The sequence below is a fragment of the Colletes gigas genome, unplaced genomic scaffold (assembly GCF_013123115.1).
Source record: "Colletes gigas isolate AHSC1104 unplaced genomic scaffold, ASM1312311v1 Colletes_gigas_Sc00007, whole genome shotgun sequence".
Lineage (NCBI taxonomy): Eukaryota > Metazoa > Arthropoda > Insecta > Hymenoptera > Colletidae > Colletes > Colletes gigas.
The window spans coordinates 8,883,031-8,909,682 of NW_025106636.1; the positions used below are offsets into that span (position 1 = coordinate 8,883,031).

At 41.9% G+C, this 26,652-nt stretch overlaps 5 protein-coding genes across 6 annotated transcripts in view; 2 read left to right on the top strand and 3 right to left on the bottom strand.

The window, feature by feature from the left end:
• LOC122396238 (Fanconi anemia group J protein homolog) overlaps positions 1-9,294 on the top strand; it is a 59,961-nt gene extending 50,667 nt beyond the window's left edge. The window contains exons 5-15 of one of the 2 annotated variants that reach the window (XM_043394452.1): positions 6,331-6,430; positions 6,508-6,609; positions 6,680-6,773; positions 6,853-7,077; positions 7,152-7,385; positions 7,458-7,766; positions 7,929-8,237; positions 8,318-8,650; positions 8,801-8,997; positions 9,060-9,111; positions 9,179-9,294. In XM_043394452.1, the coding sequence (XP_043250387.1) occupies positions 6,331-6,430; positions 6,508-6,609; positions 6,680-6,773; positions 6,853-7,077; positions 7,152-7,385; positions 7,458-7,766; positions 7,929-8,237; positions 8,318-8,650; positions 8,801-8,997; positions 9,060-9,111; positions 9,179-9,265 (2,042 nt within the window). In that variant the 3' untranslated portion in view covers positions 9,266-9,294. Of the gene's footprint in view, positions 1-6,330; positions 6,431-6,507; positions 6,610-6,679; positions 6,774-6,852; positions 7,078-7,151; positions 7,386-7,457; positions 7,767-7,928; positions 8,238-8,317; positions 8,651-8,800; positions 8,998-9,059; positions 9,112-9,178 lie in introns of those variants that run through there. The other variant, XM_043394453.1, reaches the window with a different exon arrangement.
• A 111-nt stretch (positions 9,295-9,405) lies between these two features.
• On the bottom strand, positions 9,406-10,236 carry LOC122396055 (coiled-coil domain-containing protein 86). The gene is made up of 3 exons (XM_043394159.1): positions 9,980-10,236; positions 9,663-9,867; positions 9,406-9,574 (listed from the first exon to the last, which is right to left on the bottom strand). The coding sequence occupies exons 1-3, from the start codon at positions 10,174-10,176 to the stop codon at positions 9,485-9,487; spliced, it is 492 nt and encodes a 163-aa protein (XP_043250094.1). The 5' UTR covers positions 10,177-10,236; the 3' UTR covers positions 9,406-9,484.
• Positions 10,237-10,574: 338 nt separating this feature from the next.
• LOC122396056 (tetratricopeptide repeat protein 37) lies at positions 10,575-14,568 on the bottom strand. The gene has a single exon (XM_043394160.1). It carries the CDS (start codon positions 14,510-14,512, stop codon positions 10,715-10,717), a length of 3,798 nt encoding a protein of 1,265 aa, XP_043250095.1. The 5' UTR covers positions 14,513-14,568; the 3' UTR covers positions 10,575-10,714.
• A 546-nt stretch (positions 14,569-15,114) lies between these two features.
• On the top strand, positions 15,115-16,749 carry LOC122396317 (protein HGH1 homolog). The gene is made up of 6 exons (XM_043394605.1): positions 15,115-15,283; positions 15,399-15,633; positions 15,704-15,937; positions 16,019-16,303; positions 16,371-16,532; positions 16,614-16,749. Exons 1-6 carry the CDS (start codon positions 15,199-15,201, stop codon positions 16,717-16,719), a joined length of 1,107 nt encoding a protein of 368 aa, XP_043250540.1. The 5' UTR covers positions 15,115-15,198; the 3' UTR covers positions 16,720-16,749.
• A 1,222-nt stretch (positions 16,750-17,971) lies between these two features.
• Positions 17,972-26,393, bottom strand: LOC122396349. Its single transcript, XM_043394662.1, has 7 exons — positions 26,281-26,393; positions 25,757-25,949; positions 21,614-21,930; positions 19,814-21,417; positions 19,354-19,752; positions 18,466-18,845; positions 17,972-18,325 (listed from the first exon to the last, which is right to left on the bottom strand). The coding sequence occupies exons 1-7, from the start codon at positions 26,391-26,393 to the stop codon at positions 17,972-17,974; spliced, it is 3,360 nt and encodes a 1,119-aa protein (XP_043250597.1).
• Between the last annotated feature and the right edge of the window lie 259 nt (positions 26,394-26,652).

The following is a 26,652-nucleotide window of genomic DNA, read 5'->3' on the forward strand; positions in this document are numbered from 1 at the left end:
GTGTATTTACTCGAGCCATTTCTTCATTTTTCGAGGGAATCGTACTCCCGCAGAAATCAATTCTGTATATTCATTTTAGCCACATATACTCTCGGTTAGCGTCGTCATTGCAGATGCTCCACATACGTTCTCCTCGTCTTATTTCCTTTACTATTCCACCAGCTATCGTTTTTTCGAACTTATATGACTTAAATATGACCGGGATATTAAGTATACTAACTTTCTGTATCATTATCGTGTCTAGAACAGAACTATAGATTTTCCCTGCAAATGTCTCCACGATCGCTAACGTTAGAACGACCGAAGACATCTCATTTTCATCGTTTCTTCCTCCCTCGCATTTACACCCTCCCTGGGAACATTATTCCGAAGTAGAAACCTCCCCTATTTTTCTCTTTCCACCCTTCCACCATCTTTCCAACGGCTTCTCTATTTCTCCTTCCCTCATTTCTATTCTCCACCTTTCGTTTCTCCCATTATTCCCGTCTCTAGAAATAATATTCTCAAGTAGGAACTCCCTCGCTAGTCCTACGCCCTTCCACCCCTCCTCGCGTTCTCTATTTCCACCCTTTTCATGCGTCCTCGTTCTCTAGCTGCACTTTCTCAACAACAACCTCTACGCGTATCACTTCTACGCCCTCCTACGCGTTCTTCTTGCTCCCTCCTTTATTCCCATTTTCTCAGCCCTCGCTATCCCCAACCCCCTTCGCCGCTGGAACGATGGGGTCACTGGGCGGACGCGCGAGTCCGACTCTGTTCGTCACAGGGGATGATGCTACCCTTGCAGAGATGGGCAGAATTTTGTTCGAACAATAGATAATAAGATTATCAAGGGTAGATTATTAATTGAATTTCATGTAAGATATCAGGGTTGATTTTTCCCATAAGAGAAAAAAATTGCACAAATTAATTACACGGCTAAATTCTGGTATCAGTCACCGAGGTTCCCTTGCAAAAAAAAGAAATTAATGAAACGAACTCTGACGTATATTTCTACATCCTTTCCTCGAATTTTGTAACTAAAGTTCGTCGCACACTCGCGATGGTCGGAAATCCCGAGATTGCGGTTTTGTAAAATTCCAAGTTGCTACACAAAGAAAGTAAACAAAGGCTGTTCGTATTTTTATTTACTCGCAGGAAAGCAGATCTCATGGAAAAATAAAAGAATGCAAAGGTTAAATAACCCTCTGGTTCGTCGACGACGAAGAAAAACACACCCTGGTAGCGCGCCACGTCGTTTCCAGCAACAATTTCTGAACAAACATCGTGCTTTATCGGCTTTCGCGAAGCACACCCTCCGCCCTCCATCTTCCTTTCCCTTTCGCCCCACATCCGTTACGCGCTCGACCGTCCTTATTGTTTTTGCCGTTTCGAATCCCGTCTCGTCTTCAATTTTCGAAACGCAATCACCGTCGTCTCCTCGCCCCCGCTTTGTTCCCGACGGCGATAAATGAAAATCGATCGTGCCGGGCCATTGTATCGCGGATTAGAAATTCTACGATTGGGATGGGCCTCGGTGGCCATCGACAAAGGGATTACGCGAATTAAAGCGATTGATTCGCTGCATTTTACAGTGCATCGTCCATATGTCGGGGCCCAGGGTTGCATTGTGCCCCCGGATCGCTTCGCGTTTGCCCGCGCAGCGGGTGCATCGCGAGGACGCGACAATTTCAATGCGGAATTTCTGCGATGCTGCGCTCGAATGAGGCCTACCGCGCGACCATTGATTAATTCGCGCGATTTTTGTTCGCCGCGTCGTCGTTCGGAGATTAATTTTTCGCGGCGTTTCCAAGGAAATTTCGTTTGGGCCTGAAAAGTTAGCCAAAAATCGATTCAAAGAATGTCGTACAAAAATGCACCGATTTAATTGGGACTTTACTTAGCACGAGTTATGAAAATAATATAAAGGATTTAGAGGTCCACAAATCCAAAGTATTTGGATGAAAATAAATTTTAGTGTATGTTGTAATTCCTGAAGCAAGGTCCTTTTGAAGTGAACGATTCGTTAGTCGCGCGAAAGATGGACACGATCCACGGGAAATAGGAAAATGGAAGCGTCTCGTTCCATCCAATAATTGGGATTTGGGATCGCAATGTCTTTCGCTGTTCTCAACGCGACTCGTCCGGTGGAAAAATCGACGAAGAAAAAGCGAGGCGGATCGACGAGTGGTTTCCTCATCGAGAGGACTTAGAGTATTTGTTGTCGACGACAGTGAGGGTGAAACGGGGGAAAGAAAGTCGAGTACCAATTAATTCGTGGCTGCGGCTTGATTTAGCAAATCGTCCCTAATTGGTCGGATTGCGGTGCTTCGCGAAACTTTGTGGTCGGCCGAGACAAAAGCCATATCAATACCCTGAAGTCCCCGCTAATAATCTCTAATTCTCGAAGACGACTGCGGACAAAAGGAAGACCGAGTTCGAGTCGCCAGGATCGAACCTGGCTCTTCTCATCGGTTTCAGAAATTCTACGTCCACCATTTCTTTAAGATTATTAGTTTTTTTTATTAATAGTATAATACTTTTAGTTAAATAGACTATAGTTTCCGGCGGGTCAGGAGAGCTAAAAAAAAGCTAAAAAAATTCCATCTAGATTCGACAGAGGTGGTGTAAAAGTCATAGAGAAATCACAAACACACAGATTTTTGTTGTAACAAAGAATTTGGTGGATTTTCTTAGTCCAGTATCCCCAGAATTTTGTTAGTAAAACCAATTTGAAAAAATGAAAGGTCGTACGAGAATCAGATCTCTCTGTCAGATTTTACTGCGGCCACTGAGATACTCTATATTTTCGTGATACCCCGTACGTAGCGCCCCACCCAGCTTCCCAGATAATCGCGAAACTACGACGATCCTATTAATTAACTTCCACTGGAGATGGCCCCGTTTCAAACGATGTAAAGAATCGGAGAATCGCTGGCTTTATGCTCGCGAATCAACTGTTTATTTATTCGCGATACGCGCCGCTGGGTGGGTGGGTGGGTGGGGAGATACAGAGCGAGTGATCGACGTGAAACGAGTTCATTCATACTCGCCACGATGAATGGAAACGAAACACGGGAAACGACACCGTATTGTTCCGATCCATTTTTCTTTTTTTTTTCCTCTTTTTTTGGGCGAGAATTGTTCACAGATAAGGAGCCCGAGCACAACGAACGGTTCATTTAACGTTTCTCGATAGTCAGCGAAATTATTGGACGCATCCTGACCTCCATTTTTGTCCAACGGTGGTCGTTTAATATAAGGTTGGGCAGAAAAGTTGGCTCGGAAATTTAATCACTGCATATTTTACGTAATTTTTAGTAATCGTTGAATATATCTAATTTCTATAGATTTTCTTGTTTGTGGAATTGCGAAATTTGCTCTACATTTATTATACTTGCGGACCTTTCTATCCATCACCTATATTTAATATCAATTTATGACCACGGTAGAACGCGTTTATAGATCGTAAATGATTCAGGATTCTTCGGTGAAATTTCCAGTGAATTGAAATCTGACGCGATATAATAACACGCCGTTGATCCTCGTTAATTCGATGAATTAAACAGTAACGCTTAATTAATTGCACGCGACCGCGTGCAGCGTTGTGTTTCCGTGTTTTACTTTCGTTTTCGGAATATATTACGACTGGCGTATTTAATCGATAAAAATGTATTTTATTGCCGGTGTCGTTGGTCTGAATTAACCAATATTAAACTGCCCTTCGACCTTGAATAAATCCAACAGGGAACCGAAGTTTGTTTTAATTATATGCTTGTTCCCTTAGTAACTTCATTTAAATTGGACTTTTCAATGGTAACAATAGTGATTTGGATTCATAGAATTACTGATTACAAAATCACAAATCTGTAATGAATCGGTTTATGCATACAACACGAGTATACCACGATTGAAAATTGATATAAATAATTGATGTTATTGTGGAGCGAACGAACGATCGCAAATCGAATTTGTACGTAACCCCAATAATCCGATCACCCATGTACCTAGAAAATAGAATTAAACAACGAGTGGTTTGAAATGTTTGTTCAAAATTGGAATATATTTCAGCAAAAGAATAAGATAAACCTCTCATTTTTCCTCGATGAAAGCTTGCTGCTGCCTAAAGTTTAAGGGCAGGTTAACGACAGTATATTCCTAAAAAGAGGGAAAAGGTTAGAAATCATCATGAATCGCGTAAAGTTTCTGGACGCGGAGCAACAACAACCCCGCAAGTGTCCGGACGTCGAGTCAGTAACTCGATGGCGATGTTAAAGGGGGCGTCTCTCAAGGGTGCGATAACTTTCGGCGTCGACTGTATCCGTTGGATGATACCCCCTCGGGGTTTTCTCCCCTCGGGTGTTGGGGTGTGTTTCGTTGCCTGGCAACGACACCCTCAAAGTCCCCGCTCTGATTGGCCCCGTCTCGCTTTTCCTGTCTTAGCCTCTCTCTTCTCACCCCCTTCGACAATCAGCCAGCCGCGACCGTGCCTCCTATCGACGATCAAAACCACCCTCGAGGCAACGGCTCCCTCGTCGCCGCACCCCGACCCCCCCACCCCACTCGCCCGCCCGTCTTTTCGTCTCTCATGCACGAAAATGGAAAGTCGGACACCTTTTCGGATTTATCGCCTGACGAGATACTGCGTTAATTGAATTTTTTGGGGACGAAGTGTCCTTTTGTCGAAGGGAATTTCATAATTACGGTTCCCCTAAGACTGGCTAAAAACTGGCCCGATTCCGCCGTATTTCGAATGTCAAACAGAGAAATAATATATTAATCGTTTCAAAAATCGGAGAAGGGTTACGTCTACTAACGAGAAATTCAAAATCTGTGTATTTATAACGTCCCTCTGAATTCTGCTTCCCTCCAATTACCGGATGGAATATAAAAAGAAGATTTTACCTAAAAACTGCCTCGTTGCAAACCCTGGCCGTCCATCATGCTTGACGTAGGTGTATGCCAGTATCGGATAGCAATCTGGAAACTAAAATACCAGGAACGGCTTTACCTCGTAATAATTTATAAATAAAAGAACCATTTCCAATCGCGAGGCAGCACCGCAGCTATTCGGAAACGATCGTTTCTCTCGCGAAACGAACGAATTTACGAACGTCTCGCGGAACAGCCTCCTTCGTGTTCTTTCACGTCCTCGAGGGCTCCATCCGGCCTGGATCGGCTCGATCGTCGGAATCCGCTTACGAATAAACATCCATTTCATGCCTTTCATCGTCATTTACGATCATTTCTATTTTTCTGACTTGGTAAATCGCACGAAAGGATTAACCCCCCGGCCAGCGGGTGGAAGGTGAAGGGTAGCTTCTTCTATGACTCCTTCACGTTGCTCGTCCCTGCCTCACAAGCCCCCTACCACCCTCCTTTCGCGAGGCTCCTTCGAGTAGCTGGCCCCTTTTGTCGACGACCGTGGAGAGGGTGGATAGAACCACCCCTATTGATCCCGCTCAATGGATTCTCCCTGGCCTTTCACCTGCCACCGATCCCGGTGTTTTGACATTCCTCTCGCTCGTCCTCGCTCATTTCACGGCATTAATAGAACGCTCGACCCGCTCGCTAGCGAAGAGCGGATCCTTTCAGCGGCGAAGAACTTCCTAAATAAGCGTAATCCTTTTCAGTCGCGTACCCCGAGCGCGCGCACCCTTAGAAATCGCTCGCGTCGACGATGCGAAACGGAGAAAGATTCCTGTCCTTCTTCCGCCGTTTACTAATCTCCTTCTTCTTTTTTTTTTTCTGACGTACAATAACGTAATAGCAACGTCAACGACCAACATTGTAAATCAGTCTAAAGTTCCCATTAAAATTTTCGAAGATTTCACTGATCCTTAAAACCCAATTGTATAAATCGCGTAAACCACGCTGACAAATATTCTAACGTACATTAATTTCTTGATACGCGACCGTATTTTATCCCTGGCAGTTGATAGAATTTTACTCCAAATGACTTTCTGTCCGTTTTTCCTTTCCTTAACGAAGAAAGGTTCGAAGTACGAGGTATTTGAGCGAGAGGGGGGACAGCTGAGGGTTGCAAGGGGTGGGTGGCGAAGCAGAGGAACGTTTACTTGGGAGACTTGATCGATGGAAAGGAAGAGAACTGAGGAGAATGGGTTAACAGTAGCCTTTCGACGTAGGAAGCTTAAATGGACGAGTTTCGTGTGTGACTTCTTTGGATGATCGCTTGAAAAGTTGTGAAAGGATGGATCGTTGGGGTCGAAAGGTCGATCGAGGAAGATTTGTCAGAGTTGACGTAAATTTGATATAATAATAAATCAGCCTGAATAGTCTCAATACTCTGCTGGAAGTTTGGAACTTTTACTGAGACTGATTTTATTTCAGGCGACTTGGATTATTGGTCAGAGAATTCCAAGGACTATTCACCTGAAGTCGAACATGGGGAAAAAGATTTTAATTCGTGCAACGATATTCATTTTGACAAGTGAGAATGATTTTACTGCTTCTGGATATTTGAGACGTTAGTTTTGTCTGTAATATAGGAAATTGGTACAATTTTAGGGACAAGTTACACATACCAAAAATATTCTACGGCACACGAACGCACAAGCAAATCGAGCAAGTCGTGAGGGAGTTGCAGAAGACTTCCTTCAAGCACAAAAAGTAAATAACTTTAAAATCGTATCGCGAGCTCGCGACACCGAGCGTGTGAAAATAAAATTTAATTTTGCAGAATGACTGTTTTGAGCAGTCGAGAGCACACGTGCATTCAAGAGAGCATCAGGAACAAAACGGAGCTGTGCAACGATTTATTGGACCCTTCAAAGGTTTACCTCTTTCAGATAAATTTAAAAAGAAAGCAAACGTAATTCCACATTTTATGATGTATGAATAATTTTCACGCAGCACAAAGGGTGTCCATTTTACAATGAAAGCAACAGAAGGACCATTAGTAATTTTCGTACGTTGGGATCTCTAGGTTTGAATCCAGTATGGAACATCGAAGAGTTGGTTGCCATAGGCAAAGATAGCAGTGCATGCCCGTATTTTGCTGCCAGGAGCTTAATGGAGCAGGCAGATATTATCTTTTGCCCTTACAATTACATCATTGATCCCGATATCCGTGAGAGTGTAAGCATTCGTGAAACGAGTACTCCAAAGTACTGTAAAGGAACCTCGAAACTTGAAACTCGTGACTATTACAGATACAACTAATGGTTAAAAACCAGGTGATCATCCTCGACGAAGCCCACAATATCGAAGACATTTGTAGAGACTCTGCAAGCTACAATTTTCGAGACGATGATCTCATAGCTGCGGGAAACGATTGCGATAGCCTCATATCCAGTAGGGCTTCGAGTGCTGAGACCTACAAAACTCTGAAAACATACATCCTTCGTTTGATAGATTTCCTCAAAAACCTTACGCTTGGCAACATTGTAAGTGAGAAGATTTAAAAAAAGATAGAAATTAAGGTTTGGAATAATACAGCTAATGCATTTTACGAACAGGACAAATTCAACGCCGATTTGTCGAGCCCATACTGGACTGGTCCAGAACTCTTAGAACTACTCGATATGAATCATCTTGGGGGGTCACTGTGTTCATCTTTCATCGAGGCTGGAAAGCAAGCACTGGCAGACTACAACAATGCAAAAGAAGATAATCGATTAAACACGTCGGTGAGACCAGTCGTCAGCAACCAAACCAAAAAAATCATCGAACATCTGATGGTTGCCTTAAAGATGATCACTTTGGAAATATATACAAACGACTACAGAGCCTGCGTGATCGAGACCAAAGTGAAGGATTATAAATACGTAAGTATAATATAAAGAGTCTTCTGTTGAAGATATTGCCAACTGGACTCTATAGGAGTTTGACTCTAATCCTCCATTATCCATTTAGGTGGTTGCAAGTCAAATGTTTTTATTATATCTGCATTTCGAGTGGTCTTTAAGCAAACTATCATTTAATTTTAGGCAGTAGATGACACTTGGCACTCGGTGAGAAAGCACACACAACGTGCTCGTACCCTGAAACTGCTCTGTATGAATCCTGGGGTGGTCTTTTCTCCGCTTTCCGAAGCTGCACGGTGTATAATTCTCGCTTCTGGTACCCTAACTCCGACCGGATCTTTCCAGAGCGAGTTGAGCACAAAGTTCGCCCATATATTGAACACTGCCCACGTGATACCAAAAGATCAAGTTCTCGCGACTTGTGTACCGAAGGGACCACAAGGACATTCCCTGAGAGCCACGTATGGAAACGTAAATCAATGGAAATTTCAGGTGAGACTGCGTTTTATGTTTTTGAAGTAAGCGGAGCTTGATAGTTTTACCAAATCTTGCAAGAAATTCTGTTCCTGCAGGATGAACTGGGTCAGGTGTTGATCGACGTTTGCGAATCGGTACCGCACGGAATTCTGTGTTTCTTTTCCTCGTATAATATGATGCACAAACAAATAGAAAGGTGGAAACACAATCAGATGTGGGACAGAATCGCGAGAAGGAAACGCGTGTTTATGGAGCCACGTTTGGGAAACGATCTCGCTCCAATCATGCAAGACTATCGCCAGTTTATAGAGCAGACATCGACCGGACCTATCGAGAACATCGATGGCGCCTTATTATTGGCAGTGTTCAGAGGAAAAGTAGCCGAAGGAATAGACTTCAAAGACGATGAAGCTCGATGCGTAGTAACGGTACGTAGTTGGAATCTTGAATCGATTTTAATATAATAATAGACGTCGGTGATTTTTAACCAGAAGTTTATTTGTGATGTAAAGTGTTTTGAAGTCTTAAAGGTATGTAAAATTCAAATTTAAAAATACGATCAAATATTCTTACTTCAGGTTGGTATACCATTCGCGGTAAGAACGGATCCCGTTATTGAGATGAAATTTAAATATAACAATATGAATGCCTCAAAAGGTTTGCTGAACGGCTCCGACTGGTACTCTATCCAGGCATTTAGAGCTCTGAATCAAGGGTTGGGTCGTTGTTTAAGACATATCAATGATTGGGGAGCGGTGTTGTTAGTGGATGATAGGTTAGTGTAATTTAATAGTCCATAGGTGCTCGTCTTGTATGAGTAATTTATTTCTATTGTAGGTTTTTGATGCAAGATTACAAGGATAAACTGCCAAAATGGGTTAAAACAATGGTAATTTACAATAGTATAACCTAAAATTATTTTATTTTAATACTTTTACGGAATAATTTATGTACAGTGGACCGAGCAGAAAGAATATAACCTGAAGGAGTCGCTTCGTAACTTCGTAGCGAGACAAAAAGCAAGAGAAGAAAGTATTGAGTGAGGTATTTAAAAAATAGGGAACATTTGAAATTTTAACAAAAAGAACTATTTGAATATCGAAAATTCTGATAGTTCGAAGAATTTTTATTAATTTTTGTATAATATATCGTGAGTATTTTTGACATAACCTAAAATTGTATATTTTTTTAATCGAAAAATGGTATTTTAAAATATTTTTAATCGGTCATATATACAGTATACAATGTAAGCATGAAACTACCTAAGTCTTTTGAATTTGAAGTGTATCCCTTTTCTCTATTGTTCTAAGTTGTTTCTTTTTTATTTTCTTCAGCTTTGCAGTATTTGTGATCTAAAATATAAATTTTAAGGTTAGTTTGTACACAGTATTGCACACGCTTCTAACACGTTTTACATATAATAAGATGCATATTACTTACAACTTGCACAACTTCGCCCTTCTTGCGGTTCTCTTCCGCACGTTTTAAGTTTTCAATTCTCCTCTGCTTCTTAGCTTCTTTGTCTGCTTCCTTCTGAGCTTTTATTGCCCTTGACATCTCTTTCACCCGCTTCAGATCATCTCTCAATTTCTGTTTCTTCTCGAACGATCGACGTATGCCGCGCGTTTTGACTATAGATGAAAATCTGTAAACAGGAGAAAGATGGTTTGAACATTTGGCCCTTAATAAATTACTAATAAACTACGTAGAACGTTAGTAAGTAGAGTAATATATAAGGTTTCTTAGAGTTTACTAACCGTGTTTTCTGATCTTTCCATATTCTGCCAGACTTTGGTTTGCCTTTTGGAATTAGTTCTTCCAATGCCTTCACCTTCCTAACTTTCATTGTTGTATTTGAGGTATTTGTATTAATGGCAGCTGGCTGATTATTCTGCTCGTTTAGAATGTCTTCTACTCTAGTTATTTTTTCATCAATCTTCACTTCTTCGCCCATAGTTTCAATACTATAAAGTTCTTACTTCTTCGCATGTAAACAACTTAAATAGGTTATGGGTGCACGTGGGTAATGGACACGGGCGCCATATTGAAAACGATTACGTATATAGAGCCATCTACTAACAATTCGTGGAAACTTATAGCCAAGAAGGATAAAGAAATTTAGTAAAAGTATTTAAAAAAGAACGGATAATTTTCATATTGCATTTTCCTTGAATTTGATATGATAAAATGTATATTTCTAAATTATTCGATCGGAATTCGAAAAATTGGTGAATTAATGGGAATTTTAATGTGACCGAGTGCAGATAAAAATATACCTACGATAATTTAGGGTTGATTTGTAAAACATGATGCACTTTTGTTTTTAAACATATTTAATATTTAATTCTTAATCAAAATACATTTTCTTGACAGTTCGTAATAAGAAGATTGCAACATGGTTTTCAAGTCCACGTTTATCTTCCAATTTTTTATTCGCTTATTAATAGAAAATTGATTTCTCTGGTTTCGAGTCTCGGAACGAAATTCGTTTACTACACAGTAATTTCACTATGTTTCAATTCCTTTGACATTTGTAAAAATGGCGTCACGTATGTAATCAAATTTTCAATATTACCAGGATATGCAAATAAGAGTTTCTGTATGAATTTAATACTGGCTGGTGTCGAAGATTGCGCGAAATACTTGAAAAATGATACACAAGCCAACTGCATAACGTCTGTGTTTACAGTATTTCTGCTCAGAAACAATGCTTTCTGCGCGCATCTGTTAAATGTTGCCAAATCTATCTGGGATATTATTCTGAGTAAATGTATCCAATATCTCGCGTCGTCGGGATGCTTAAAAATTGCTTTGGAGAGTGTGGCGATAGCACTTTTAATATTGTTCGAGATCAAATGAGAATACGCCGACAAATTTGCAACGTGTGGACCGTGCGTTGGGTGATCCGCATAAGGTTTTAGTTCGTTCATTACCAGCACAGCTAAATTCACATCCACGTGCAATATTCCCAAAGAAGCGGCTGCCAAGAAACCCGTTATAACCGGCGGTTGTATTTGAATACATTGAAATAGCAACGTTTTGGTATCGTGTACACCTTGGAAAATGTACGTTATCGCCGCCATCGCGCACAACGTGTAAGCTTTTTCTATGTCGGTATTCTCGTGCAAATTGAGCGCCGTTTCGTACGCGTTGTACGATTCCTCGTATTCGCCTGCCTTGAATAACGCCAACGCCAAATGGCATTGGGAATTGTAGCTAATTCTTTTAACGGATCGGCATAATTTCACAGCCTTCACGGGATTGTCGAGTTGCATCAACACGCGCGCCAAATTTATACATACTAAATTCTTTTCCTCGTCCGTGCACAACGGCAAAGCCGCGGCAAATTGTTCTGCCACCGATCTTCGGAGTTTCTGTCTCTCCAACAACAATCCGTACGCGTTTCGCGCGTAACAATCGTCCGGGTGTTGCTCCACGTACCAATTCATCACGTCCGAGGCAACGACTACGGCGTGCATGTTTTCTATTATATACTTATGCAAAGAGTCCCTTTCGATGGTAGAATTTTTAAGCACGGTAAGCACCGAATGAGCGTATCCTACCGCCGCCTGAGGATGATATCCCAGCTGCGTAGAGTGCCTGAACAAATCTAACGCTTCTTGGCTGCTCATCATTTCGGCTAGTAACGCTTGACCGATCCAACTATTCATGTACGCCGGATCTGCTCGTTGCGCTTGGTTGTACGCTTCGTTTGCTTTGTACCAGTTTCCTACGTGCAGATACAACGTTCCCAAATTAGACCAAACCATGGAGTTGTTCAATTCCCTGTCGATCGCCATCACGAACGCGTGCTGGGCTAATGCGTAGTTTTTAATGTACGGTGACATGCAAACGATACCCAAGAAGTTCCAATGTAACCACGACGAGGGGCAAAGTTTAACAGCGTGTTTCGCTATAGCCAGACATTTGCTGGCAAGATTCTTGTGATCGATCGATGGATCGAGATGCAGTCGCATCAAGTAACAAGATGCTAAATCATGCCACAGCAAAGGCGATTGCGGAGAAAGAGACAGGGCGCAGCAGTAACATCTTGCGGACAACAAGAGTATGTCTCTTCGTTCCGTCAGCACGGTATATTCGGTCATCTCGGACTTCATCAATACAAGCGGTACTTTCAAACGACTGTACTTTGTTGGCAACAGAGCTGCTCTGTAACATACGTCGCCGAGTAGCTTCCAAACACAAGATAAGTCATTGCGTGACGTAATAACGAGAGCCAAACTGTCCATTGCCTGTTGAAGATTGTCAACAGCGCGACCCAGAAATTGTTGCGACGTGTTTACTTTCGCCAAAGCTATGCACGCCTCGGCCAACCCCTTTAAAGCAGGAACGTAGCACGACTTGCTCAACAGTATATGTTCAAAGTCCTTCTTCGCGCTGCTGTATTGCCCGAGAAACAATTTTATATTAGCCAACTGTATCATCGAGTAAAACGATTTAGGATTCAAGTCTAACGCACGTTGATAAGACTTCAACGCCGACGTGTGAGCACCTCGTACGAAGTACACGTCTGCTAAAGCTTCCCAATTAATGTTATTGTTCGGATCGGCCCTGATAACGCGCTGAAGCGCCTTGATGGCTTGCAACGCGTCCCCTTGATCAAGATACTGCAAACCAAGTTGCATCCACGCCCACTTTGGACCCTTGTCTTTTACAGTCAATCTCTGCAACAGTTGTATATTAGCATCGTGATCTTTGAGCAATCTGTATGCAGTACTTAATCCAGTACCAGCTTCCTCGGAACTCGGATTAATTTGCAATGCAGTTTGATAACACCGCCTCGAACGTTCTAAATCGTTACCGTGTTCGCGATAATAGTGCCCCAAATAAACCAGGCACTCCCAATTGTAACGATCGGCCTTTATCCCGCTTAAAAGTGCCATTTGGCTGCTATTATACTTCCCCATTTTCCAATATATTATACCAGATAGTAACCAAGCTTCTGATGTTTCCAAAGCCGATTCAAGATAGTTTACTGCTACCTCAAATTGTTCGTGTTCTTTTAAGTGTAGTGCTTTGAGAATAGTAGCTTGAACTCTAGTTTCGCTTAGTGATTCCAAGTTGTTTAATTCGACGTGTACATCGGGATCGTCTAATAACACGCGAATGCGTGCACGGATCAATTCCAACCGTTTAGAACGACGTTTCTCTAAATGGTCATCGCACATTTGCAATGCAGTTTCCCATTTTTGTTCATTATTAGTTTTGCTTATAGATTCAATCACTATCATTTCTAATTTATACAACAAATCATCTTCCACTTTGTGCTTCATAAGATTTACTGCTTGTCTTGCTGCATTTTCTGCATCTTCCCAGCAATAAAGTCTGGCATTTATTTCACTCAGTATTACCCAACCATATAATAAATTTGGGATCAGCGTGAGAATGCCTTTCAGTATTTCTCTGGTAGCTATCAAATTATCCGTTTCTTTTAAATGCATTGCTTTAACAATTTCCACAATATCTGAATCTAAATTCAACCTTGTGAGAGTTTCATAAAATTGGTCTATACTAGTATCAATAGCAGAATTTTCATTCATCATATTTTGTTTGTAGTAAATATAACATATATATTCTAATGGCAAAGTATCTTTGGGAAACTGTCGATGCATATCTATAACTACATCAATTGATGTAGCTAATTTACCTGTATCATGTAATATATTTAAGTACTTTCTATAGTAATTATGCCGACTGTGTCTTACAATACTGTTTATTGCAGATTCAAAAACACTTTCTAATAGGTTTTGATAATCATTTAGCTTGTCAAAATTGTCTATCAGTATTTGTATAAGTACTTCATCGATTAATTTTAATTTTGTACCATCTAATCTGTTTCTTAATTCATTTAGACTTTCCACTGTTTCAATCAGATTATTATCATTATCAAGTTGTAAATAAACCTCTGTGATTTTGTTCAAAGTGGATGAAAAGTTGCATGTATCATCAAATTGTAATACTTTGCAATATGCCAACATCAAGTTGCTGTAGTTATCAATGTTACTCGAGTGTTGCTCATAATATTGTACTAAATACTTCCAAGCTATTAGATTGTCTGGTTCAATTTTGATAGCCCTTTCGAGTATTTCAGGTACTTTAAACTGGAATTCTTCAATTTTGTTCATTGAAGCAGCCAATAACATAAAGGCTTTATAATTATTTCCATCTTCTTTAATTATCTTCTTGCATTTTGTAATCACATTTGTATATTCATTTTGTTTATATAGCTTATAAGCTTCTTTTAAAATTGTGTTTGCCTTGTCAGACATTTTATTATTGAAAATAACTATTATAGAATTTACATTTAAAAAGTCAACTGTTTAGGTTAATGCGATGACCTCCATAACTATAGAATGGATATACTCGTACAGAAAATAAGGTAGCCAGTTGACGGTGAACTGGTTGAACTAATCCTAGTACGTTTTGGATGCTTTCTAGTAATTTGAGTTTACCACTATACGCTGTATTCTTTATAGTAACATAGATGGCGTAATCGAACTGGGGAATTGTCCCAACGTGCGGCTATGTTGCTTGGCGCTCGGTATGCCGGATTACAACAATTTTTGTCGATCAGCATTGCTGGGCGGCGAAGACGTGAAGATGCAACACGACTAAAGTCTATGTTACATGGTGCAATGGCGTCGTTATGGTTTACACGACTTATTTATGGCGTCGTATGCAGCGTTCAAAAGACAGACGCGAAGTGGCGACCGCCGCCATCTTATGCATCTTGTATTTTCCTAGGCTTCAAATTCTTAGCTCCTTTATAAACTTTACAGGCAGTGTCTTCAGTAACAATAACTGCTATTAATTCTATACAGTAATTGTATCGTAATTACACGTTACTTTTTAATTATCAAAGTTCAAGAGTCTTGCGTTAGATGTCGTTAAGAGTCAGTTCGAACGTATTTTTATCTGGTTTATTGTTTCCTTTGTGGTTATTTACTTCTCTAAAATGGAATCTCTTCAAGAAATTTCTCAATTTTTAAACCCGAACTCACGATTAGATCTGAAGGCTATCAGCTTAGAACATGTGCTCAGTGAGTACTTACTTTCAAATAAATGCTTTCTAACCTCAATATTCGATATCGTCTTATTCTTTCAATGAATTTTTAAGACACAGCTTGTTACTTTCTTTTTAACCTCGAATAACAGGCGTAACTGGAAGTTTAGAAGGACGGGAACAGCTCTTAAAACTTCCAAATTTACTGACACAATTGATTGCTCTAACACAGGACTCTTCCACAGCAGTGTCAAAGGATGCTGCTCTGGCATTGATAAACATTACTGCGGACGAAGCAGGGACCAGCGCGGTTTTGTTGATCTCAGAAATGACAAAATTGAGCGAGGATAAAAAATACAATTATAATTTAGTACATGTTTGTATTAGGTAGATGCATTGTTATGTAGCTAAGATGGAATACTGCTTTCCCTTTAAAATTCACGAGCATTTTTTACAGATTTATAATGGATAAGGAAAGTTCTCTAGCAGATCCATGCTGTATGATACTTTCCAATATGACTAGACCTTTGCATTTAGTGGATCGGGTCATAGCACTTATTGAAAAAACTGGGTATTCTTGGGATAGTATTGTGGCAGTATTTACTGCCAAGCAGTATAACAATACTGGTGCCAAACTGCACTATTTAGGGCCTGTTTTTAGCAATCTCAGTCAGTCTTCGCAAGTGAGAAGGTGTTTTAGAAGTTTCTTAATATTTTTGGGCATGAAATTTATTACTTTGTAGTAATACTTTATTTACAATTATGGCTATAGGTTCTTAGTGGATAAAAATCGTAACGGTATCCAAAGGTTACTTCCATTCACAGAATATGCAGGTAGTGTCGTAAGACGCGGTGGCATAGTAGGCACGTTAAAGAATTGTTGCTTTGATGCAGAGGACCATGAATGGTTACTGAGCTTTGAAGTAGATATCTTGTCGTATCTCTTGTTACCACTGGCTGGTCCAGAAGAATTTGACTACGAAGAGAACGACAAGTTACCTGTCAGTTTGCAATACTTACCGGAAACAAAGAAACGGGAACCAGACTTAGATATTAGGTTAGGGCGCGTGTTTTGAAATCGCTAGTCTTCCAAAGGAGAATTTCTTACCTTTTAATTATTGTAGGATCATGTTGTTAGAAGCCTTAGCTCAGCTGTGTGCAACTAAACGGGGAAGGGAAGTATTAAGAGAGAAGAACACTTATCTGATACTCAGGGAGTATCATAAGTGGGAGACAAATAAAAGCGCGTTGCTAGCTTGCGAAAATGTTGTCGATATTTTAATTAGGTACTGTACGCACGTTTATGTGCTCTTATTCGTCATTGCTATTCGCAATTTAACATTATCTGTGTGTTATATCAATTTTAGGACCGAAGAAGAAATAGGTTTGGACAATATAAAAGAAGTAGACGTTCCCCCGGAATACGCAAACAAGTTCCATCAAATGGATCAAGACTTTATTAACAGTACATGATATAACGTATTGTAATAAATTTTATAAAGGATGTTTTTATTACTTTATCAACATTGAAAAAATGATGTTATGGGTGTTTCGTGATATTGCACTTTTCCCTCATTAATTTATTAGACTATCTTTAGTTATTTTAAGTTATCAGGTCTAGTGTAGCTACGATTGGGTAACAGAAATACAGGTAAAAAGTTGATTTTACTCTAACACAATCCTATAAGCTGGACTATGCTAAATTTAATTAGGTGTCGTCTTTAATTCGTAATTTAAGTAATTATCGGAAGAACGTTTTCTTAAAATTTTCTAAATTTGTTTTGGTCCTCGAGTAGTTGTAGGAGATATACAAAAATAAAAAGTATGACTACATAAAGTTAATAAGCGACGAAACAGGTACTAGTAAGATCTTTGCACGCATCATGAACATTTCTAGAACCAGGAAATAAATGTCTTCTAATATAATGTATTTGATGAAGAGTAAATTGCTAATTTTAGCTCGCTCGACCTGGAGCCACTTTTGCTGAGATCACGTCTTGCAGAAATGAGATTATGGTTACCGTTATGAAGAGGTCTGGTACATTTCTGACACATTTCTGCGAAGCGTACAGATAACAGTACCGTTATTAATTAATACCCGTATACTCGGTGTATCGATGGCGTACTTTGATCCATCGATCGCTTTTCGTGCCAATTATTTTTATCCAATTAAAGCTAAATAACTACACGATTATCAAGACGAGAATTTGAATCTCTTTCTGTATCATAAACTGGCTCAGGCTTTCGTAAATAATTCATAACTTTTAACGTGGTAATATATTTCTCATACATTCTAATTTAACAATTTTATTCAACATTTCAATGCGCATTTTTTAAAAATACCGTTTACTACTATCACTGTCATCTATGTTGTAAAAAATAATTAAACGTGTTTTGTATATTTCATCCTAACGTCTCTTGGTGCACTTGTAACATAATTTTTGCTTAATGATAGAAGAAAATATACCTATTTTTATATGCAATGAAATGTCTACAGCGTCTGATCAAACAGTCTCGCAATTAATTATTTAAAAAATGGATATCTTATAAATGTAGTCGCTATACATTTACATAAATCTTTGAACGTAATCGCATCAGTCACCCAGTAAAAAGTAAACTATATGTTGCTAACACAATACTGACAACTACTTTACGCAATTTGGGGACTTCGTGGTGTTTTGATCAGACTCTGTAGAACGAACTATCGTCAAGGAAAGGACGATTATCACGGTAAATAACCTAGACCGGCTTCCAAACTAATCGAACTCCTGATGCTAGAGGCGTTACTGGCTCGTCTACTGATTCTGTTCGAATCAGCGCCAAAGATAGCCGCGATCTCTGCGCTTTTCTTAATCGAAAGGGCTTCGTGGTGCCCCCCGGACCTACTGGGACAGTGGGAGAGACACTTTTTGTCCCTCTCCGCGCCACCGACGTACACCAAACGGCCTTGAGTGTCCCTGGCACTAACGACTAGCACCTTTTCGCTGTCGGAAGACTGCTGAGACTTTCGTCCTGGATTGAAGAGGTCGTAATCCAGGGCAAGGTTGTTCGAACTGCCGTAGCTTGACGACGACTGCTTCTAAAAGGAAACCAGCGAGATTCGTGTAAGGATTTCGATCGAGTACGAGCGAAGCTTGTTTGTTCGTACAGCGAAGAGAAGAAAAGCGACATTTTCGTTCGACAAGCAGTTGCTTAACCACCTCCATATCATTTTGATACCTTGAGTACATCCAAACCTTGGGAGGGCGTTCGACTCCTGCTTGCTTTCGTCGATCGGCTCCTGTCCGGGCTTCCCCCTCTGCTCAAAGTGCTCTCGGAGGGCACGATTCCCCGTTGTCTCAATTGCTCCAGTATCGTGGGTTGGATCGATTGTCGTGCACAGTAACACTTGTTGCTCTCCGAGCAGCTGTCCGTGTCGCAGGCGCATACAACTTCGTTGGCTACGGCTGGCGGTGCCTGGATCCTCCTGGACAACGAGCAATAGCACTTGTCCGCCGAGACGCAGGTGCAGGATTCGGAGTCGTAGCTGCACTCACTGCAGCTCACGTAGCCGCTGCTGCTCCTGTTCGCTGCCTGCGCGTTCCGACTCAACCGTCTGCCTAATGGGGCAAATGGATTCGTTCAACGTCAAAAGTAACGATGAATCATCTATACTCCAGTCGATAGACCTCTGTATGTGGTACAAATCAATTTGGGATTAACCATCCAATTAACTGGTGTGTTAATTGGAGAGGGGGCATGAGGCTGGAGTGAGTCTTCCTGGCTTTGGTCAGGTCGAAAACCCCGATCTAGCTGATGTTCTCCTATATCTGGGTTTCTACCTGGTGCGGTGAATTTCGGCGAAGTTGGCGGGCCCACTTTGGTCAAATCCACTCACCTCACCTCCGCGCGGGGCCCCTGGGACTCTGTATCGACTTATGTTGATACAGGGTGCGAAAGAGTGAGTGGTGAATCGGTAACGTGGACTTGGTGGTGTCACAAATCAAATTAAATTAGAATAGGATCGAAGAGAGAAGTAGTTCTTGGAGTCAGTGTAGGTGTATCGATGGGGGGCACATGCTTCCTTCGATCAATCCCAAAAGCAATTACCCCACAGAATGTACTTACACGTGTCACTGTCCTCCGAAGTGGTGTGGCACCCTCCAGTTTTGCTCATCCTCCAGGAAGACCTTTTCTTCCCCATCCTGTTAGCCAGAACGCGATTTCGATGGTTGTTCCTCGCGTCGCAGGAAGAGCTGCTGCCGAAACTGTCGTTCAGCCTCCTCGCTGGGAATATCACAGAAGTGAACTCCGTGGGTCCACCTTTCAACCTCGATACGGATCTCTTGATGGCCTTGCCTAGAAGACAGGTCCGGCGGCTGGATCGTCTGCGCTGAGGCCTTCGACGTCTCCTCATTATACTGGCAGACCTCTGGTACAGCTCGTCCTGCGTCAACGTCGCTGCCAGTTTCAACAAGAACTCCTTGTAGAGGGGTTTCAAGTCGTTGAAGGACATCCCCTCGGGATCTGCAAGTATTGGAAAGAATTAATTCTAATCCCGGTTAATGCTAGCTATCGAGCGAGTTACCGATAATGGCCGCCAAGATGTCGTCAACGCTGGTCAGACCTTCCTGATTCCTGAACTCGTCGAACAGCTCCGTGAATCCCAAAGGCGTTCCACCCTTGATGCTGTTGGGTCTTCTGGCGCTTCCAGGCTTCAGGAAGCTACCCCTTCTGGGTAGCTCGACCCTGGTCATCAGATCGCCCCTGTCCATGTCCACGTCGCTTTGGGACCTCTTCAGTCTGCCCTCCTGTAGAACCTTCATCGCGTCGTCAGTGTGGCTGACAGGAGGCTCGCTGCCAGCTCTGCTCCTCTTCCTGACCCTGGGTTTGCTGCATTCCGGCGCGTTCACGTTCGTCGTAGAGTCGCTCAGTTGCTTCTTCAACGGCTTGTCCATAGTGACCACTCTGCTCACTCTTTTCCCGGACGAGACCTTCTCCTGGTCCCTCGAACGTCTGCGTTCGACGGACACCGAGTCCCCGGTGACTTCCTGGATCAGCTGGTAGGTGTCGCTCTGCGCGGACCTGCCGAAGAAAATGTTCTCCTGCGAACTCTTTACCTTGCCCCGGTCCATCCTGCTGCCCCTGCTGCCGTAAACATCCTCCTGGGAAAGATTGTATATCTTCTCCGCGTCTTTGAAGTGCTCCTCGTAGAGCCTCTCCTTGCTACCCCGTTTATTGTTCCGCTCGTATATCGAGTTCTCCTCGTCCTTGCAGCTGATCTTATCGACCCTATCGTAAATCACCACCTCCAGCTTGGGGGAATACGTCTCTTGCCTCTTGACGGCGCCTCCGAAAGGCGTCAGTTCGTACGATTCGCGACCCTTCTCGGGATTCGGTTTCTTGACGCCCTCCGTTTCGTTCGGGGGGCTCTGTTTCCCCGGGCTGTTGCTCTTCACGGGAAGCTTCTCGTATCTGTTCGACACCCTCTCATAGAAGCCACCGACGCCGAGATCGTAGATCTTCTCTTTCGGGGTAACCGAGTGCTCTATTTCAATGTTATCTGGGGTACTGGCCTTGCTTCCGAACAGCTTGTTCTTCGAGTTTTGTCGCTCCTCCTCCTTGGACACCCTCAGGTCAAAGTTCTTTTGAATGGAACTGAAGTTCTGAGGCAGTGGACTCGTTTTGTCCTTTGGATTCGAGTCGCGTCTTGCTCCTCGAGCCTCCAGGATATCCTCCGCCTTGATGTCGGAGTTCTTCTTCTTTCTTCTTGGTGCTTTCTGCACGTCCCCTGGTTTTCCAGTCTCCTCCTCGGTGACGGAGCTCGAGACCGAGGTCTTCTTCGTCCTGGGTGGCCTCACCGGGTGCGAGGGGGTCGATTGTGTCTGGTCCAACTGCAGAATATTAGGTCTGGCGTTGATCTTGCTGACTGGACTCGAGTCTCGGACGCTCGATGCAACAGACGCCAAACTAACACACCCAACGCCGTTCGCGTGCCTTGGGCGGCGTCGATTGCCGTCCAGATCCGCGAGCAAAGCTCTGTAGAGTGTGGCTGCAGCAGCCACAGCGTCTTCCTCCATCTCACAGGCGAACGCGTGGCATTCCAGCAACCTGTTCGCCCCGGGACGTCGCATCACCACCGCGAATATGGGTGGATAGTTGTCCGCGGTAGTTTTCAAACCCCGCATCGTTCTGCAAATTAGAGCTTCCGTCGTGAGACTTTGGTAAAATTAAATTGTCGAGTGACTTATTATTTGGAATATTAACTTTTTATATTGCAATTTGCGACTAGGAGCTGAATAACTTTTGTACCCTGAGTTTAGAATACTAGTTGCATCTTGAGAGCTGAATCTGGTAAATCTTAGAGGTCTTCGTTAACGATACTCACCTATAGAGGTCCGCGTGCTTGTCTTCGCCCCCTTGGCCTTGATCGTGGTCACCGACCAACGGCAGGAAAGCGTAATGGAAATCGCCCGATGGCGTCCTCTTGCCGCGTAACCTGAGCGCGCTCCACACGGCGATCCTTCGGAAAGGGTTGTTCCTTTCGCAGACGTCGGTCGTGCGAAATGTCAATCCGCGTCTGGAGACCTCGAGTTCGGCCCTCACCGAGCCCTCCACGCGCTCTAAGAGCTGACGAAGCGGCTCTTGGAGGCCACGGACGCTGGCCACGCGGCCACCCACCGGAGCAGCTCCCAAGTACTTCACCTGAAAGAGTTTTGTAGCGATAATTCATTACCAACCGTGTCGCAAAGAATGATTTAAAAGGATCTGAAGATGACAGGACTTTCACTGTGGAACGAGGCTGAAAAGGGGTAGGTGACAATTATGTTTAAGTAGAGCTTCAAGTATCCCCCAAGTAAGTACTAGGAAGGTCTCTATATTTAAAACCTGCCCAGTCACGATCCAGATAGCGAATTTACATGAACTCGTTGCCTACATTTCTAATTTTGACAGACTCCAAATCGAAAAAAATCATTTGCATAAGTCGGTCCCAAAATGTTTCGAACATTCTTTCTACATTTTTTTTTTAAATTCTTCTGGAATCCAGAAATTCACAAAAAATAGAGTCGATGACTTCTGAGAAATTTAAAGATGTCGTGTTAATCGGTGTCGCCACATTTCGTTTACATATTTTTGATTTTTTAATCTATACAATCATGTGTAACCTTCAGCTGTCGATAGAGGGCACAAAAATGGCGAGAAATGTTCATATAAACGCGTGTCTTATTTTAGCTCGTTCATAAAATGGCTACTTTTGGCCCAAATATGTCAGACAAGCTTATAATTATTGCCTGGACAAGTTTTTTAAATATATCCAACTAATGGAAGATATATTTATTACGATACTATGACGCCTAACAGTTAAAGTCTGTCTCGGTGTCTACCTTCGAGAAATAAAAACCTGTTCTTTGCAAATGTCCAGTAACATCGGAGACTTACGACAGCTTGTCAGATGCTTCATCAAGCATTTTAACATTCCTCGACCAAACTACCTAGAAATTTCTCACTTCCAGATACGATAATTGCATTTAAGATAGCATTATGGCAGATGACAGACACGAAGTTAAAATAGAGATGAGGTAGAAACGCGGAGAGCTTGATATACTCGTTTTTGTATCGTAAATGCATTTGCCTTCACTGCTATGTATTTAATTTTAAAATGTTCAGTTTTCCAGTCAGAATACGATTGTCTAGAGAAATTTTAGAATAAAATTTTTAATCTTGCACAATATTTGAAAGAATAAAACCGAGAAATAAACGTGCTAGAGCTACCGAAAGATAAGAAAGACTCGGACTTTCCTCGAGTCGGCATCGTCCTGGCATTCTTAATCGTCACTTTCATTCCGTTCACGATTCGCAGAGCGTGACGGGCTACCGAGTCTATTTGGAGCACTGAAAAATTCTCCTTCGTTGCATCGGCATGCGGATTTTTCTTATTGCCCCGCTTTTATGGGCCTCCTCTTCCGCATCGTTTCGTTGCGCCACCGATGATGCCTTTCGAGTCACCGAGGTCGACAAAGTTTGCTTCTGTTGATCGATTAAATCCTACTTCCATGACCTATCCACTCCGAAGGCTCAATATTTGTTCTCCAAGGTATCAAACTCATCGCAATTCAAAGCAATTTATTTATTATTATTTGCAAGAGCCACTTTTGCATTTACACGTGCAAGTTGTATTACCTAGAACTCGAGGATTCATACGAAAAAGACAATAGAATGCTAAGAACATAATGCTTCTCGAAAAAATGAGTCGAAAATGTGGAATAAAGTTTTTTCGTACGAGCCATTATTTTCCAAAAAATTGAGTCTGAAGATGTGTGGCGCACGGGCATGCTTAATTAATGGCGGACTCTACGCAACCTAAACAGTTTTTAAATCGATTTAGTATTCAATTTTAGTGAAGTACTGGGCATTCTTTTCGTTTGAAGAAATTGCTTTCATTAATGCCACGATCGTTTTAAAAGGAGTCGAAGCCTCTAATTTAGAAACGAACGCTCATTTTCGACGAGACAAGTGTCCAGTACAGACTGCATACCATGCCCAAATACCATATTGTTGGAAACAAGTAATCACTCTATTAGAACGCCGTGAGTAGGAGATAATGAAAGTTCATCACGATGCAAATGTGGTACGAACGAATTATGTAGATTAATCGATGGTGTACGGTCTTATCAAGAGTTTTCATCGATCACGATTATCTAAAGTGATTTTTAAAACCTCGATATTAAATTAAATACTTCGCTCGTAACTGAATTTTTTCATTTAAAGAAAACACGGCTGTAGCGAATGAAATAGGGTTTTCTTGGGGTTAAACAATGTAGATGGCGCCACCCACGCTCGCCGCTAGAGGGCTATATAAGTGATTCCTTCGTAAGTTTCTTTCTTTGGATGAAGACTTAAGTTATTACTTGGATATTTATTAAATAATGAAAGTAACACCTGCAATTTCATTGTAGAAAGTACACATAAGAAATGTGATTATGTAGTATATTTTCTTTATGGAGAAAATGTAACGGTCTTTCACTTTTCGTTCCTATTAAAAATTCGAATTGGTTGCAACTTTTTCTGATAGCAAATTGAAGAAACTCTCGTTGGAACTATACCATAAAAAATCATTTATTATTGAATCTAAACACGGCTTACTTTAAATTGACTTCTCCTAGTCAAATGTATGTGAATTTTTTCTACTTTCGCTTATAATTTTATATAAAATTTTTTTCTAGAAAACGAAACAAGCGACCGATTATGTTACTTTTTCTTTATTTTTAATGCATGAAATTTCTCGAATTACTCTGCTCAACGGAACACAAAGTAGTTCAGAAGTAGAATTTCTATTTTTCCATTTTTCTTCGGTATCAAAAATAATGATCATAGTAACCGAGTCAGTTTTACGTCTTCCTCGTCGACTGGACAAAAATCTGTGTTAGTTATTTGTGAACTCCCGTTATCGTTCCTCTTTGGAAGCCATTTTATTCGGTTTCTTTCATTTCAAGCAACCAGTTCGCGACTAATTATACGTCGATCTAAATTTTATTCTCGTTTGAGAAGGCGTAGATTTTTTCTGTTGCCGAAGATAAATACGCGATCGAGGCTGCATAAATTTCCCGTTGCCACGGGGACTGCGAGGCGGAATCGTTCTAGCAAAAATTAGAAAACGTTTTACGCGTGTTCTTAATCTTACACAAAATGCTTCGTTTTATTATAATTGCTCTGCACACTCTTTCAAAAATAAGTTGCTTCGAAGGACCAGTCGTATATTCGACTGCGGTTGACCTATAATTTTTGTAAAACAAAAAACTCGTTTCGATTAACGCGGAAAATTACCGGAGACACTATCTTGGGTTTTCGACGTTGCAAAAGGTTCGAATTTTTCGTAACAACGTATGAAATACGCAGTTGGTGCGTGATTGGAGGCAATATTCGCTGGCGAAGTAGGTAAATCCTTCGCTAAGAGGCGCGAAACAGGTGCAAACCCGTCTCGAGAGTGGAACGAATGGCCGTTCCCGCGAGATTTTCTGAGGAAGGGAGAAAAGCCAGGATTCGCGATCGAATTAACATAAGTGAAAATCTCTTTTTTCCATCTGATCGTATCTAATTGCAGTGAAATCTTTTTGTGCGCGAATCCGTGTACAACGAACATCAGGGCAACGCCTGAGACTTCCCTTGTTAGCGTCAGATTCTACGTAATCGCTACCAGAAATTAAATATACCATGAAACTGTTTCTGAACAGTCATCCGTTAGCTCTACATTGGAACGATCGATAGAATCTTTATATTTCTTCTCGTTTTAACTCCTCCAAAGTACTCGGAACCCGTTCCTCGAATTGATGCTCGGATAACACGAGTGTTTAAGTGGCTTCGAAAGTACCATGAGTCAGCGACATTGCCAGAAGGTTATGCACGTCCAAAAGGAGCAACATGTAGAGTCGATGGTGCAGCACAAGGGGGAAGTTGCCTCGAAAAACGGTGATCGTGCTCACTGACACGTAAAAGAGGAATAAATATAGAAGAAAGTAATTTATATATTTACCGGTAAAATGGCAGCGGCGCATTCCCCGGGTGTTCCGCTTTCGGCTTCCACGGAAGCGAACATCGCCTCGATTCGCGCCTGGACGGCGCTGTTCACCCTCCTTTGTTCATCCGTACCGACGTCGTCAATCTGGTTCGAGTTCATCGTGGAGACGCCTCCGTACCACCCACCCATCGTGGATCCGTAAATCGACCTGAAACGATCCAGGCAAACGATGCTCTGAGAAAGGTCGAAACCAGAACTGAGATTCCATAAATGGAACTGGACTTAAATAACAGAAGCATAGGTATTAACAAATCCTAAAAGTGAAACAATGGAGTTGTGCTCCACGTTCCAAAGGATTTATTTCGATCATACAACAGCTTTTTTAGACTGTGAATGAGGTCAGATATCTAGTATGGGTCGTTAGCAGTGACTCACAGCCATCAACAAGTATGGAACACTGAACTGGAGTTAGTGTTTCCTTACCAACTTGAGAAATCATTACGTTTATAGTGCACGGAATAATATCCCTAAGATCGTACCTCGAGTCCTCGAAGAGGGCATCGATCCGAGCCTTGCTCCTGAGGGAGCATTCCGACGCAGGCCCAGCCAATCGGAATCCGTCCTCGTAGCGGGGCATCCCCACGCAAGACATTTTGCACCGGTCTATTAAACGATCCACGAGGTCCAGGATACTCGCTAGCTCCCTGGAATCTTCTTAAACGTACGTCCGTCGAACGACGTCATTCGTTCTGGAACAATCCCATTAGCGCTTCGATTAAATTAACTACAATCTTGAACGGTACCTCAAAGATATTATTATAGACTTTAATTATATGGTCTATACATCCTGACAAGTGATTTTAATAAGCCATTGACGCAACGATTGCAATGATTCGGCCGGATTACCATAG